The sequence below is a fragment of the Macaca thibetana genome, chromosome 14, assembly GCF_024542745.1.
Source record: "Macaca thibetana thibetana isolate TM-01 chromosome 14, ASM2454274v1, whole genome shotgun sequence".
In the NCBI taxonomy this organism is placed as follows: domain Eukaryota; kingdom Metazoa; phylum Chordata; class Mammalia; order Primates; family Cercopithecidae; genus Macaca; species Macaca thibetana.
Window position 1 is genome coordinate 47,076,623 of NC_065591.1, and position 15,837 is coordinate 47,092,459.

The following is a 15,837-nucleotide window of genomic DNA, read 5'->3' on the forward strand; positions in this document are numbered from 1 at the left end:
AAAAAAAAAATTGTTGCCGGGCCTGGTGGCTCAAGCCTGTAATCCCAGCACTTTGCGAGGCCGAGACGGGCGGATCACGAGGTCAGGAGATCGAGACCATCCTGGCTAACACGGTGAAACCCCGTCTCTATTAAGAAATACAAAAAACTAGCCAGGCGAGGTGGTGGGCGCCTGTAGTCCCAGCTACTCGGGAGGCTGAGGCCGGAGAATGGCGTGAACCCGGGAGGCGGAGCTTGCAGTGAGCTGAGATCCGGCCACTGCACTCCAGCCTGGGCGACAGAGCGAGACTCCGTCTCAAAAAAAAGAAAAAAAAAAAAAGAAAAAATTGTTGCAGGGTTGCCCAAGAATAGCCTAACATTTCCAATATAATAACTAGTAGCTTTATGACTATATCTTAATATAATGAATTAACCAAAGTAGTCACTGTTCAAGGTTTATTGGGGTTTTTAGTTGGTATAACACTTGGATAGTTGGTTGTATTGTTTATATGTAGATCTTTTTATGTTATGTGGTAATGTACACTACTGATATATATAGTTCACAAAATAAGCTCCTTTGGAACAATTATGCACAAGACATACGATATTGGATTTATACACTGGATCCCAGGATGTGACTGACTGGGAAAAAATGTTGGACTAGGCATGTTCAGTGAAGGAGCCAGGAAATTATAAAACACACAGTAAACATCCACCTGGCTCAAGGGGCAAATGCAGCATGTACAGAATTGGCAGTGGTGCGTCAGAACTATTTCACACTAACCAGTTTAGGACTACACAAGATTAATACCATCTAGCATCAGGATATAGCTGTGGATTTCACAAACCATTCCTATTTCTAACTTCAGGAGTTAATGCTTTTCCCAGTCCATCTTAAAATATTACTGTTTTAATCACAGATCAGATAAAAAGGACAACATGCACAACCTCCAACTAGAATCCTGTTGTAGCCTAGACAGTGAAATGCTATGACATCAGAAGACTTTAAAATTGCAGCTCTTTTTGGATCCCCCAAAGTGTATCTGCACTCTTCTTCAAACGGGCCTCTTCCTCAGGAGTCAGAGTCACCTTCACAAGGTCTGAGATTCCATTCTGTCCCAAAATGCAAGGAACACTGAGGAAGACATCATCCTTTATTCCATAGAGACCCTGAAGATGAAATGAAAAAACAAATCTTACATTTTATCTATGCATTCTACGGTTTCTCAAGACTTACAGCCTCTATCATTTTAAAGCTTTTTTTTTTTTTTTTTGAGGCAGAGTCTCGCTCTGTCACCCAGGCTGGAGTGCAGTGGCACAATCTCAGCTCACCGCAACCTCCACCTCCAGGGTTCAAGTGATTCTCCTGCTTCAGCCTTCTGGGACTACAGGCATGCACCACCACACTTGGCTAATTTTTGTATTTTTAGTAGAGATGGGGTTTCACCATGTTGGCCAGGCTGGTCTCAAACTCTTGACCTCAGGTGATCCACCTCTTGGCCTCCCAAAGTGCTGGGATTGCAGGCATAAGCCAGAGCCTAGCCGCTTTTTTTTTGGATGGAGTTATGCTCTTGTTGCCCAGGCTGGAGGGCAGTGGTGCGATCTCAGCTCACTGCAACCTCCACCTCCTGGGTTCAAGTGATTCTCCTGCCTCGGCCTCCCAAGTAGCTGGGATTACAGGCTTGAGCTACCACGCCCAGCTAATTTTGTATTTTTAGTAGAGACAGGTTTTCACCATGTTGGTCAGGCTGGTCTTGAACTACTGACCTCAGGTGATCCACCCCTTGGCCTCCCAAAGTGCTGGGATTACAGGCATCAGCTGCTGCACCCGGCCCTTTTTTTTTTTTTTTTTAAATAGAGACAAAGTCTCACTATACTGCCTAGGGTGGTCTCAAACACCTGGGCTCAAGCGATTCTCCTGCCCTTGGCCTTCCAAAAGTGCTGGCATTACAGCTGTGAGTCACTGCATGTGGCCTAATTATGAAGATTTTAAAATACAACTTGAGGCAGGGTGCAGTGGCTCACGCCTGTAATCCCAGCATTTTGGGAGGCCAAGGCAGGTGGATCACAAGGTCAGGAGTTCGAGACCAGCCTGGCCAATATGGTGAAACTCCGTCTTTACTAAAAATACAAAAATTGATTGGCCACTACTCTCCAGCCTGGGTGACAGAAGAAGACTGTCTCAAAAAAATAAAAAACTTTGATAGGGAGAAATTCCTTTCCAGGTTTTCAGTTATGACTTAATGAATAATATAAAATAAAGTCATTAAAAATAGTAACAGAATGCTAACTTGAATATAATTTCTATTTTCCCCAATGGAAAAATAGTTTATTTCTTTTACAGTCTTCCACCTACCTCATCAGCATAATTGAATGAGACTTCTTTGTAGTCAAATTATCAAGTATCTATGTGTTGAACAGACCTAGTGGACATTAATCCTAAAGCTCAACCATTTCTTTCAAAAAAGGAAAGCTGTGGGTCCATTAATTTATTTCACTTTAGTCAGTAATGGAAGACTTATATTAATCTTTCTCAGAAGAATCTTTGTAAAAGGCCAGGAAAAAGCATTCAAATACAGTGTATCACTACACAGACCTACCTTAATCATGGTGGAAACTGGGTGCACTCGCCTAAGATTCTTCATTATACTCTCTGCCAAATCTGCTACAGAGAGTCCAATGGCCCAGGATGTGTAGCCTTTGAGTTTGATCACCTCATAAGCACTGGAGGGTAGGAAACCATAGGTCAGGGCAGAAAAAGCAGGGTGGGAGAAAGAAAGAAAAACAAAGTTTTCATTAACACATGTTTTACAGTAAATAATGCCAAAATGTTGCATTATACCAAGAATAACTCTCGCACATGTACGCTAGGGATGTTCATTAACAGTACTGTGAGTAACAGCAAAAACATGACAGTCTTTCCAATGTCCTCCAACAGAAGAATGGATAAATCATGGTATACTGATACAATGGGATATTACACAGGTATCAAAAAATAAACTATAGCTACTTGTACAAAAAAAGGGGATAATTCTTAAAAATATAATATTGAATTTTAAAAAGAAATCCAAGACAGCATAGCATTCATAACTCAAGATTATGTCAAGTGGGAGCGTGAGGGGGACAGAGGGATAGCTGGGGGAAAGAACACAGAATCCACTTATTTCCAAACACCAGCGGAATACTAAATTCTGATTCAACAATGTTATTTGACAGATATCATCAGTGTTTCTTTCTTGAGCTGGGTGGTGGGTTCACAGGTTTTATTTAATTAAACAAATACAAACAAGAGGGCCTTACTTGACCAATCATGAGAATACGTCATGAACTAAAGATTATGATTCGTTTCTTAATTCTATAGACCTGAGGTCCATACAGGACCACAAAGATAAATAATGCCACCAAGTTGAAAGCTTCCCTATTTCAATAATTTTTTTTTCTTTTGAGACAGGCTCTCACTCTGTCACCCAGGCTAGCAGGCTGGAGTGCAGTGGCAGGATCTCGCTTCACTGCAGCCTTGACCTCCCAGGCTCAGGCGATCCTCCTGCCTCAGCCCCTTGAGTAGCTAAGACCACAGGTGTTCACCACCACGCCTGGCTAACTGTTGTATTTATTGCAGAGACAGGGTTTTACCCTGTTGCCCAGGCCAGTCTTGAACTCCTGAGCTCAAGTGATCCTAGGGCCCTGGGGCCTGGGCCTTGCAAGGTGAGGCCCATTCTTTTTTTTTTTAAAGAATGTTTTTATAGTATGATCTTAACAAAGCTTAAGAAAACAAGTTTTCTCAGCCAGGTAAGGTGGCTCATGTGTGTAATCCCTGCACTTTGGGAGGCTAGGGCGGGCAGATCACCTGAGGTCAGGAATTTGAGACCAGCCTGGCCAACATGGTGAAACCCCGTCTCTACTAAAAATACAAAAATTAGCTGGGCATAGTGGTGAACGCCTGTAGTCCCAACTACTTGGGAGGCTGAGGCAGGAGAATCACTTGAACCCAGGAGGCATAGGTTGCAGTGAGCAGAGATGGTACCACTTTACTCAAGCCTGGGCAAGAGTGAGATGCTGTCTCAAAAAAAAAAAAAAAAAAGGTATGGTGGTTCACACTTGTAATCCCAGCACTTTGGGAGGCTGAGGCAAGCAGATCACGAGGTCAGGAGATCAAGACCATCCTGGCTAACATGGTGAAACCCCATCTCTACTAAAAATACAAAAAATTAGCCGGGTGTGGTGGCACATGCCTGTAGTCCCAGCTACTCAGGAGGCTGAGGCAGGAGAATCGCCTGAACCTGGGAGGTGGAGGTCGCAGTGAGCCAAGATTGCGCCACTGCACTCCAGCCTGTGCGAAAGAGCGAGATTTTGTCTCAGAAAAAAAAAAAAAAAACCCTCAAGTTATCTCTCTAACAAAAAGTTCTCAAATGCAAATGCTATTACAATTTTAAACTTTTAAATAAAAACAGTAAATGTTCATATTCTGTGTTGCCAAATTAAAAGATTACCTCTCAACCACCTGCTTGTGAACCTCTTTCCACTGTTCCTTATCTTTATCAGTCCCTAAATCTGGGTGCAGAGTCTTCAGGGAGACACCAGCAACATTCATTCCACTCCATACAGGCACTAAAAGAAACAGTACAGACTACATCTATTTTCATGTACCAACAGATTAGTAATTATGATTCATTTTTCTCTTATCTTCGGAGGAGGAATACTCAATTTTGGTAGATGGTCAAGACTACTAAAGTAGTCATTACTCATTTTTAGATTAGATTTTCATTTACTTACGTTATATAAAACTAAGAATTTTCACTGTATTCTAACCTGTTTCTCTGGCCAATTGAAATGTTTAACCCACGTATATTTGAAATATAAAGATAGTATGAGAACATAAGGGGGGTTTTCTTAGCATACAGAACCAAATCGTAACATTTTTCAACTGTGATAATAATATAGCTTTTGCGCACTCCATTTGGATTTGCTGACATTTTCAGGGCCAGGCAGTACAAGTCAAGTATAAACAGCTGTGATATTAAATGACTGAAGTCATCCTAAGAACTATAGTCTTAAGATATCCACGGTAAGAAGAGAAATTTCATTCCCCATCCCCCTCGCCATAAAATGCCATATAAAATGGCAACAATCTTAACAATTCTTAACATATAATTATATAAAATACTAGTTTTCAGGAAACCATTCTATCCTACTGAATGGATATTTGATTAGGCTCTAATTGAATAATAACAATGTTCATCGACTTTTTATATAATCTTTTCAAAAACAAAAAGAAAATAACTTATGCTTACCACTGGAATCTCCATGTTCCCCAAGGACCCACCCATGACAGCTTAATGGGTGAACTCCCAGTCTTTCCCCCATCAGGTAACGGAATCTGGCTGAATCCAGATTGCAACCACTTCCAATAACACGGTTTTTGGGAAAACCACTTATCTTCCAAGCCACGTAGGTCAAGATATCCACTATGAAAAAGGAGAAAATAAAAGTCACCCATTATCCCTCCCCATACACAAAAAGATATCCTTACTATGAAGAAAATAGTTAAGCAGATACTAGGTGATTGTTAGATAATGATAGGCTACTCCAGATATATGGCTTTGTATGGATCTTGATATTGATCATGGCTAACCCATAATTTTGTTAATATTTTTTAAGCCTCTATACTATGTATATCAAGTCCATTAGTATTCAAAAAGTATAGTTTTGGCTGGGCATGAGAGCTCACACCTGTAATCCCAACACTTTGGGAGGCTGAGGTGGGAGGACTGCCTGAGGCCAGCAGTTCAAGACCAGCTTGGGCAACAGAGCAAAACCCCATCTCTACAAAAAACCTTAAAAAAACTAGCCAGGCATATTGGTGCACACCTGCAGTCCTAGCTACTTAAGAGGCTGAGGAAGGAGGATCACTTGAGCCTAGTAGGTCAAAGCTGCCATGATCATCCCATTGCCCTCCAGCTTGGGTGGCAGAGTGAGACATGGTCTCAAAAAAAAGTATAGTAACAGTTTTATGAAAATAAACTGTGTATCAACTAAGAGACAATTATGGGCCCGAGCACGGTGGCTCACACCTGTAATCCTAATACTTTGGGAGGCCGAGGCAGATGGATCACCTGAGCTCAGGAATTTGAGACCAGCCTGGGCAACATGGTGAAACCCCGTCTCTACTAAAACTATAAAAATTAGCCGAGCATGGTGGCACGTGCCTGTAATCCCAGCTACTTGGGAGGCTGAAGCAGGAGAATTGCTTGAACCCAGGAGGCAGAGGTTGCAGTGAGCCAAGATCAAACCACTGTACTCCAGCCTGGGCTACAAAGTGAGACTGTCTCAAAAAAAAAAAAAAAAAAAAAAAAAAAAAGAGAATAGCAGTTATTCACAAACTTATCCCTTATCCAAGATCTTAGGCAGGTAATTTTAAGCTCCAACTACATTTAAAGGCATTGTATTCTCTTTAATGTTTTAAAATTAATTATTAAAAAAAAACCAAAAAGCACAAATCTCCTTAGAAGGGAAGTGAAACATGAAAAATAAACGAATCAATAAACATGCGTGGCTGGGCACAGTGGCTCATGCCTGTAATCCTAGCACTTTGGAAGTCCGAGACAGGTGGACTGCTTGAGGCCAGGAGTTCAAAACTAGCCTGGCCAACACTGTGAAACCCTGTCTCTACTAAAAATATAAAAAATTAGCCATGCGTGGTGGCAGGCGCATGTAATCCCAGCTACTTGAGAGGCTGAGGCAAGAGAATCACTTGACTCCAGGAGGCAGAGGTTGCAGTGAGCCGAGATTGCGCCACTGCACTCCAACCTGGGCTACAAGAGCGAAACTCCGTCTCAACATATATATTTTTAAAATATTAAAATAGATATATATATACACACATATCATATACTATCAGTTTTACTACAGCTTGTCAATTGTTACGCAGTTAAAAGGCTCACCTGGATTTGAAACAATAAGCAACTTGCAGTTCGGGCTGTATTTTACAACATTAGGAACGATGAATTTAAAGATGTTCACGTTACGCTGGACCAAATTAAGACGGCTTTCTCCCTCTTGTTGACGTGCCCCAGCCGTGATAATGACCAGCTTGGAGTTTGCAGTTACACTATAGTCTAGAGAAAAGGGAAATGACCAGATTAAGGCCTTTAGAATAAATTTTACCTAAGCAGCAAAAAGTTGTTACATAAGTGCCCCACAGACCTTTCTTGTTGTTTTTAGAGTTTTATCATTATGATTTCTTAAATGGAGGAAGAGCATGTCAATATCTTCCTTGTATTCTAGTTTTAGTCAAGTTGTAACGTTATGTAACTGCAATTAGGGGGAGGTGGAGGGAATCAAGTTTATTATTTGATTCTCCTATTAATTTTTTACATATCCTCAAAATTTTTGTTACCTAAGCTCAACGTTCACACTTTTCCATACTCCTGTTTTTACTTAACTCGTGTCCTATCAGTCCAGGAACAGGCAATTTGTGTGTGTGTGTGTGTGTGTGTGTGTGTATGTGTGGTGGTGGTGGTGGTGGTGGTGGTAGGGGGACTTGTTTCTAAGCAGAGACAGTTTTACACTTAACAAGCATATTTTGCTTCTAGATACCCTATGGCACAATAAAGTTAAGCCAGCAATGAAGGGAGTTGCCCATTAGCGAGGTGGCCAGTGATTTTCAGGTACAAAAGTAGACACTATTTGGGGTCACATTCAGGTTTCTTGACTGGTGCTGTTAAGAGTGAAAGGGTCAAGTCAAGAATACTGGCTGAACAGGCTCATTTATTTACCCTATTCTCAGCTTTGTGTTCCGCCTGTGAAAGGATGTGGGGACAAGAAAGTAACACAATGTGGTTAAATACAGACCTAAGGTTTAAGCTTTACTCATTACATTCTAATTCAGGTGGTTTCCATAGCATGGACAAATTGGATTTCTATTTTAAACCATTTACTGGAAATTGAAACTTTGATATTCACAGTCACCCAAGTGAAATCTTTCCCAGGCTCTTGTACCCTGCATTTAAAACAAAATCTTCAAAGAGCTAGGATTTCAAGCCTGATAAAGCATTTAAGTCTAAGTCTGGGCACAGTGGTTCACACCTGCAATCCCAGTACTTTCGAAGGCTAATGAGGGAGGATCACTTGAACCCAGTGGTTCAAGACAGGCCTGGGCAACACAGTGAGACCCCATTTCTACAAAAAGTAAAAAAAATTAGCTGGGCATGGTAGCATGCCCTAGAGTCCCAGCTTCTTTGTGAGGGGGAGGGGGTAATGAAGTGGAAGGAGGATTGCTTGAGCCCAGGGTTCGAGGCTGCAGTGAGCCATAATTGTGCAACTGCACTCTACCCTAAGCAACAAAGAGAGACCATCTGAAAAAAGAATTTAAGTCGCATGGATTATAATATAAACTTGTTGAAATCAACCTTTCCCAGAGACAATCTTTGGTGTTCTAAGGAAAAGGCTGCCATGTTGGAGATCCATCATCTCTCCCTTCAATTTGTCTTCGATGACATCAACAAGAGCAAGTTCATCTGCCAAGTCCTAAAAGACATAAAATATTTAGTTAAATGGAAAATTGCCACATCTAGATTTTAAGAGGAGCATGAAAAATTTCTGTATTTCTGGCGTAGGAGAGTTCTGTTACTTTATTAGTACAGTATCCAGATATACTTCAAAGTAGAGGGCACCCCATTTCAAAAGCTGACTTACAGATTACTCCATACGTAGATAGCATTGACCCTCTCTCCAGCCCTGTCTCCCCACTGAAGCAAGCTCTATAGGAGTTCCACCACTGTAGATGTGGAAGCAGAACACTGGATTGGCAGTTGCTAGAGTAACTTTCAATTATATAAAACTGCTCTATCTACTCTCTCAAATTCCATCCTACACACCAATGTTAGGTTGTTATTCATTTAACTAGGTGATATTGACCAGTATCAAGACTTGAAATCAGTAAATATTCTGGCTGGGCATAGTGACTCACATCTGTAATCCCAACACTTTGGGAGGCCAAGGCGGGCGGATCACTTGAGGTCAGGAGTTCAAGACCAGCCTGGCCAGGCCAGGCGCGGTGGCTCACGCCTGTAATCCCATCACTTTGGGAGGCCAAGGCAGGCAGATCACGAGGTCAGTAGATTAAGACCATCTTGGCTAACACGGTGAAACCCCCATCTCTACTAAAAATACAAAAAATTAGCCGGGCATGGTGGCCGGCAGGTGAGACAGGAGAAAGGCATGAACCCAGTCAGCGGAGCCTGCAGCGAGTCAAGTTAGTGCCACTGAACTCCAGCCTGGGCGACAGGGTGAGACTCCATCTCAGAAAAAAAAAAAAAAGGCCAGCCTGGCCAATATGGTGAAGGCCTAGCTCTCTATCTCTACTAAAATTACAAAAATTAGCTGAGTGTGTTGGTGGGCACCTGTAGTCCCAGCTACCCGGGAGGCTAAGACAGGAGAATTGCTTGAACCCAGGAGGTGAAGTGAGCCAAGATCGTGCCACTGCACTCCAGCCAGGGCAACAAAGCAAGATTCCGTCTCAAAAAATAAGTTAAAAAGTCTGATTTCCACCCATCTTTCAGAGATGGAATCTGAACTATTCCCTGGTTGATTCCATATATGAACCAATACTAACAGTTATGGATAAAAAGGTTTGCGCAGTGTATAATATTGGCAAAAAATATCCTTATAGTTGCAACTCTAAAAGTTAATAGGTGCATTTCAGGCCAGGAGCACCAATAACAGCTTTAATACAAATGGATGTGGTCTATCATTACCAAAAAAGTTATTCGAGCTGCAGATCTACCCCTAAATCATCTACAATATAATGAGTGGCAGTTACTTTTCTTACCCACACCTGAGCCAGAGGCCATCACAGAGAAAATCCATAGGCGGTTTGTAGGTGTGAGGAAAACAGCATCAATTTCTCATCAAGTGGGTAAGGAATAAAAGTTTGTGTATTATGTGGCCTTTCCTAAGAACATATGTAGAGTCACCCGTGTTGTTACAAGGCCTTTTCATAGCTCATTTCTGCCTTTAGTCCCTTCTCACTTGAATCCATTTCTATTCAGAACCCAGAATTCATTTGTATTAGAAACTCCACATCTGAACTTCAGATTTTTATTTATTTTTTTGAAATGGAGTCTCACTGTCACCCAGACTGGAGTACAGTAGTGCTATCTTGGCTCACTGCAACCTCCACCTCCCATGTTCAAGCAATTCTCCTGCCTCAGCCTCCCAAGTAGCTGGGACTATAGGCGTGTGCCAGCACACCCGGCTAATTTTTGTATTTTTAGTAGAGATGGGCTTTCATCATGTTAGTCAGGATGGTCTCCTTCTCCTGACCTCGTGATCTGCCCACCTCGGCCTCCTCCTAAAGTACTGGGATTACAGGCGTAAGCCACCGCGCCCGGCCTCAGACATTTTCACGTTGTAAGCTGCCTCAATTTCTTTTAAATATAAATCAGGTTTCAATAGTGTAATAAGGAGTGCTTTACTCACAATTTCTCTTTTTTCTAATTAAATTTTAGTTCCATAATTGATAACAAAATTGCTACCTAAGGCACAGGGGTAATGAGGTTTGGGTAGAACTTAAGATTTCCCATATAATTTTACCATATGTGTCATTTTGAATTCAAAAATCACTTTAAAAGAATTTTGGCTCATTTAAAGTCATGGACCCTTCCTTTTCATTGGTAGTCAATCCATGCATGTTAATACAGAATAATGAATTTTAGGAACTGGGTCTCCAGCCTGATGACCTTTGATTGTTTTTAGTTTCAGATACACTTTTGGTGTATCATCATATTTCCAAACTTTGTTTCACAGAAAGTTATCTGAATGAGTGCATAAATCTAAATATTGTTATATGAAACATAATAATACAATTCTAGGGGTGGGAGTGGGGGCAGAGGACGGGGTCAAGGTATGGGCTTCCAGTGTGGTAGATTCTCACTTACCTTCATTAAGATACTGATGGCACAGGCCATGCCAACAGCACCAACCCCAACAACTGTAATCTTATTCTGGGGAGTCTGTTCTTCCTTTAGAAGATTATGAATCAGCTGATCCTTGAGAGTTGCCATATTGGGCTTGGAACCAAAAGGAATCTATAGGGGGAAAAACACTTAGTGTCACTACATCCTCTTTAGTGTTTGTTAACCCAGAGATTTTTTTTAAAGCTATTTTACTTCCTTCGGGGGTATTTGCCACTATAAAATCACAAGAGATGACTAAAAAGGGAGGGGAAAAAAACCTAATGATTGCCAAAAGAGAGTTGAAAGGCCTAATGACAGGGTCGGTGAAGAGTGAAGGCCCATACCTTAGCGTGGAAAAGGAATATCGACGTTTGGGTGTAAGTATAGCCTCCTGAGGGCTCACCCATCGCGGTTTATTAACCCCAAGTGGGGCTGGCCTTTCCTCAGACAAGATCACTTTGAGCCACTCCTGCTCCTACAGCAAGGACACAGCCAGGCTTCAAGTAAAAACCAGAGGTATGTGCAGAAAAGCCACTAACTGCCACAAAGCTCGAGCCCAAGGCACTGAAGCGTGCGGTGATCCGCGCGCGTGCGCGCTTTGTGGTTCTCCTAGCTCGGAAAGGTGGGCGGAAATCAGACTAATAGCTGCGGCTTCAGACCGCCCTGCTTTTACGCCCCGCCCAAATCCGGAAGATGGGCGGGCCCTGGAAACTTGTGTGCGTGCGCATGCGCATTACAGAGCGCGGGGGCGAAGCCGATTACCCTAGCGGCCTCCGGCCATTGGGAAGCGGGCAACTGGCCAGACGGCAGCGGCCTGAGAAGCCCCGCCCGCAAGCAGAGGCAATCTGGAGCTATCCAGCTCAGTGGGTGAGACAGGAGGAGCTGGGATTCAGACTTCAGACCTAATGAATGCCCCGAAGCAGACGCGAGCAACGTGAAGCCTAGCTGGCAGCCTCCCAGGCCTGGCGCGCAGTCAGCGCCAGACTTTAAATCTCAATACTAGAAACCAGGGCCTGTTAACCAACCCAGAGGGAGGCGCACGGTGTGGCTTCTACCGTGATCCTTGTTGCAAAGGCCTGTCAGGCCCAATATGAAGAAATTGTTTGAGTACAGGGAGTGTAGAAATAGCTGCAGAGGACCTGAGGCCTGCAGCCCTAGAGTTAATAGCTACTTGATGGAACCCTCGAATTCTTTCTACCGTGTTAATCCAACCCTGCACTGCATTCGCTGGAAGGAATATCACAGGCTGCATCCCCAAAGTATCACGTCTAGTTTTTTTTTTTTTTTGAGACGGAGTCTGGCTCTGTCGCCCGGGCTGGAGTGCAGTGGCCGGATCTCAGCTCACTGCAAGCTCCGCCTCCCGGGTTTTTGCGCCATTCTCCTGCCTCAGCCTCCTGAGTAGCTGGGACTACAGGCGCCCACCACCTCGCCCGGCTAGTTTTTTGTATTTTTAGTAGAGACGGGGTTTCACCGTGTTAGCCAGGATGGTCTCGATCTCCTGACCTCGTGATCTGCCCGTCTCGGCCTCCCAAAGTGCTGGGATTACAGGCTTGAGCCACCGCGCCCGGCCTATCACGTCTAGTTTTGACACCACTCCAAAGGGCAAAAACCCGAGAGGACCTCTAGGCAGGCAGCCCAGAGCCACCAAGCTGGAGTCGGGTCTCTCCTTACAAATCACTGCTATTTCTAGACAGCCTTGTAAGGTTTCTAGCCTGGCAGGGGGAAGGGAGTTCCTGCGGACACCTGCTAGCTTCACTAACGGCCCCGGGATCCAATGCTACCTTCAATGTAGGGGCGGAGGTGGGAGGGCATGGGGTGAGGGAAGGGTGCGTCTAGCGGCGAGAGACAGGCAAAAACGAGTTCTACTCCTCACCTCTGCCGCCTACTCACTGGGAACTTGGAGATCCCTGACTGTCTCCTACCTTTAGGTCTCCCCAGTTGTTAAAGAGTTGGTACCGGCGGATCCTACTCAACTGAACGTCGTGAGGTGCGGGAGGGCTGGCATGCTGCCTGCTTCATCTTTGCATGCGCTGTGCTTAACGCAGCCCGAGATACATCAGTAGTTCCTTAATAAATGCGCAAAGTGCTCCCTATAATCTGCAGGCAGCAGCTGCCCTCACGGAGCCCACCTCTCGAGCGTCCCAAGAGAAAAATGCAAGCCGCGTGGTTCTCAGCCGCTTTCCGGCTTCCAAGAACCCGCCCCGGACAAGCTGAGGCTTTTTTGGCTCTATGGGCTCCGGGAACTGGACCTCGAGTTTTACACTGCCCGCCGATTTCGAGCCCAGCCGCATGCCCCACCCTTAAGGCCTATCATCTCGTTGTTCCGCATCCACCCTGGCTTTCAACCCCTGGTTGGGTGTGGCCACCTCCTCGGTTCCCCAGCACGGCCAGAAGCCATGGTTCCCGCTTAGAGCAAAAGCAGAGCGGCGAGCTCCGAACACACGCGTGGTGTGCGCCACCGCCGAGGTCTCGGGGCTGCGCTTCTTGGAAGCAGCTCCTACACCTCCCGGGTGTAGGAACCCCTTCGCGAGCAGCGGAGGCCAGCAGAGCCAGAGGCAGTTCGCTCTACGCGCCCATCCCTCCGGCGCAGTGCGCGCAGGGCCCTACCGTACCGGGAATGCACGTCAGGCGGTCGTCCGGGACACGCGGCAATGAGATCCCGAATCGGCGGCAGCGGCTGCAGCACTCTGAGCGGAGCGCGGGTGGGGGCCTTAAGTGGAACAGCTATGCTGACGTCAGCGGGGGGGGCCGGCGGACGTGCGGGAACCCACGTGTGGGTCGGGCTGGGGGTGGATGCAGAGCCAGGCGGGGCACTGGAGAGGCCCAGGCGGCGCGCGCAGCCAGACAGCCGACCCGCAGACTGCTCCACGTGCACTGGAACTTATAAGTAAGATGCTGCCCTCCAGCCACAGAAGCCTGGGTCGGAGACATGACGGAGTCAGGACGACCTTCAGTTTCCTCATCCATGAAACCTGGGGAGGTTACTCTCAGGAAGGCTTGGATCTGTTTATTCTTCATCCCTGTTTCTCAGTGTCCAGAACAGCTTCTGGCACGTAATAGGCACTCCACAAATACTTGTTGAACGAAAGGAAGAAAATGCCTAGCAGTCAGTCGGTCTGTTCTTAAGTCGAGTGACCTCCAAAACTTGACGCTGCTTTTCCCTCTGCTGCTAAGCCTACCAGCTCCTCACTCACAGTGAAGCCTTGGCCTCTCAGGCCTTGCAGGGTGACTCAGTTCAAATTTACATCTTAGTCTGCAGTTCCTACTGCCCACCGCACTGGCATCTCATCTCAAGTCTCAGCCATACCCAAGAACTGTCGGTGGTTTGTTTTTTTGGTTTTGGTTTGTTTGTTTGTTTGTTTGTTTGCCTTGGTATATTTCGAGACAGAGTCTCACTGTCACCCAGGCTGGAGGGCAGTGGCGTGATCATGGTTCCCTGCAGCTTGACATTCCGGCTCAAGCAATCCTCCCACCTTGGCTTTCCGAAGTGACGAACTACAAGCGCGCTCACTTGCCCTGCGATTTTTTTTTTTAATTATTAAAAAAAAATTTTTTTTTTGAGACAGAGTTGCTCTGTCGCCCAGGCTGGAGTGCAGTGGGGTGATCTCAGCTCACTGCAACCTCCGCCTCCCGGGTTCAAGCGATTCTCCTGCCTCAGCCTCCTGAGTAGCTGGGATTACAGCCACGCGCCACCACGCCCGGCTGATTTTTGTAATTTTTAGTAGACACGGGGTTTCACAATGTTGGTCAGGCTGATCTCAAACTCCTGGCCTCATGTGATCTGCCCGCCTTGGCCTCCCAAAGTGCTGAGATTACAGGCTTGAGCCACCGTGCCCAGCTCAATTGTTTGTTTTCTTATCATACTTACCTCTGGGACTGTATTATTGCTGATTCCATTGCCTAGCCCGCCCTCCTCCATCTCTAATTTGTACCAGTACTTTCCCACTGTGGGGTATATTATGAAATATATTTGGTAAGCCCTTGAGTATGCCAAAATTTCCTGAATTTTCTGATAGGAGTGTCTTTTGTTATTTATTAAGAGCCTCTTTCCCTGACTTAATGTTAATGAATTAGGAGTCTTAGATTGCCTCAGGAAGGGGCCAGTCATGGGAAAGACCACATGATTAGGGAATTAGAGGGCTGGAACTTTCAGCCCAACTCACTAACCTCTAGGAAAGGGGTGGAGGCTGGCAATTAAACTCTATAAAACTCTTGTAAAAGATTTGATGAGCTTCCGAGTTGCTTAACTCTGGAAGTGTTCAGAGGATGAAGTACCTAGAGGGGGCATATCTTGGCCTTTGCATCTCTTCTATCCAGCTATTCGTCTGTATCTTGAGATTGGTGTTTGAAGGGGGAAGCAGCCTTGTGGGATGGCACTCTTAACCTGTGGAATCTGACACTATCTGCGGGTGGACAGTATCAGGATGGAATTGAATTCTAGGACACCCAGTTGGTGTCTCCTGGAGAACTGCTTGGTGTCGGGAAGTGGGTGAGGTGGAAACAGCCCACACATCTGGTCACAGAAGTGTTCTGTGTTGCACGCAGGACAGCCAACACACAGAACTGGTACTGCCTTGCTCTCTGCCCGCTACAGCTGGACGGTACATTTTTCAAACCAGCTTGCAAGAGAGGTATGTGTGGCTATGCTCCCCTACCAGATGGTGAGCCCCTCAAGGGCATGGATGGGTTTACTTACTCCCTGAACCTACAGCACCAGCCCAGTGCAGCTCTGAGATAGATCCATAACTGAGTTTCTTGGTTTTGACGGAAAACTCTACTCAGCTCCAAAATAGCACAAGGAGCCGGGTGCAGTGACTCATGCCTATAATCCCAGCACCAATGTGGTTGAGGTGGGAGTATTGCTTGAGGCCAGGAGTTCGAGACTAGCCTGGCAGCATCATTTA

General features: G+C 45.2%; 1 protein-coding gene across 1 annotated transcript; it reads right to left on the reverse strand.

Annotated features, from left to right (window-relative positions):
• Positions 1 to 420: 420 nt before the first annotated feature.
• On the reverse strand, positions 421 to 11,612 carry LDHA (lactate dehydrogenase A). The gene is made up of 8 exons (XM_050755451.1): positions 11,278 to 11,612; positions 10,916 to 11,065; positions 8,387 to 8,504; positions 6,920 to 7,093; positions 5,270 to 5,443; positions 4,469 to 4,586; positions 2,579 to 2,702; positions 421 to 1,148 (listed from the first exon to the last, which is right to left on the reverse strand). Exons 1-8 carry the CDS (start codon positions 11,338 to 11,340, stop codon positions 984 to 986), a joined length of 1,086 nt encoding a protein of 361 aa, XP_050611408.1. The 5' UTR covers positions 11,341 to 11,612; the 3' UTR covers positions 421 to 983.
• Between the last annotated feature and the right edge of the window lie 4,225 nt (positions 11,613 to 15,837).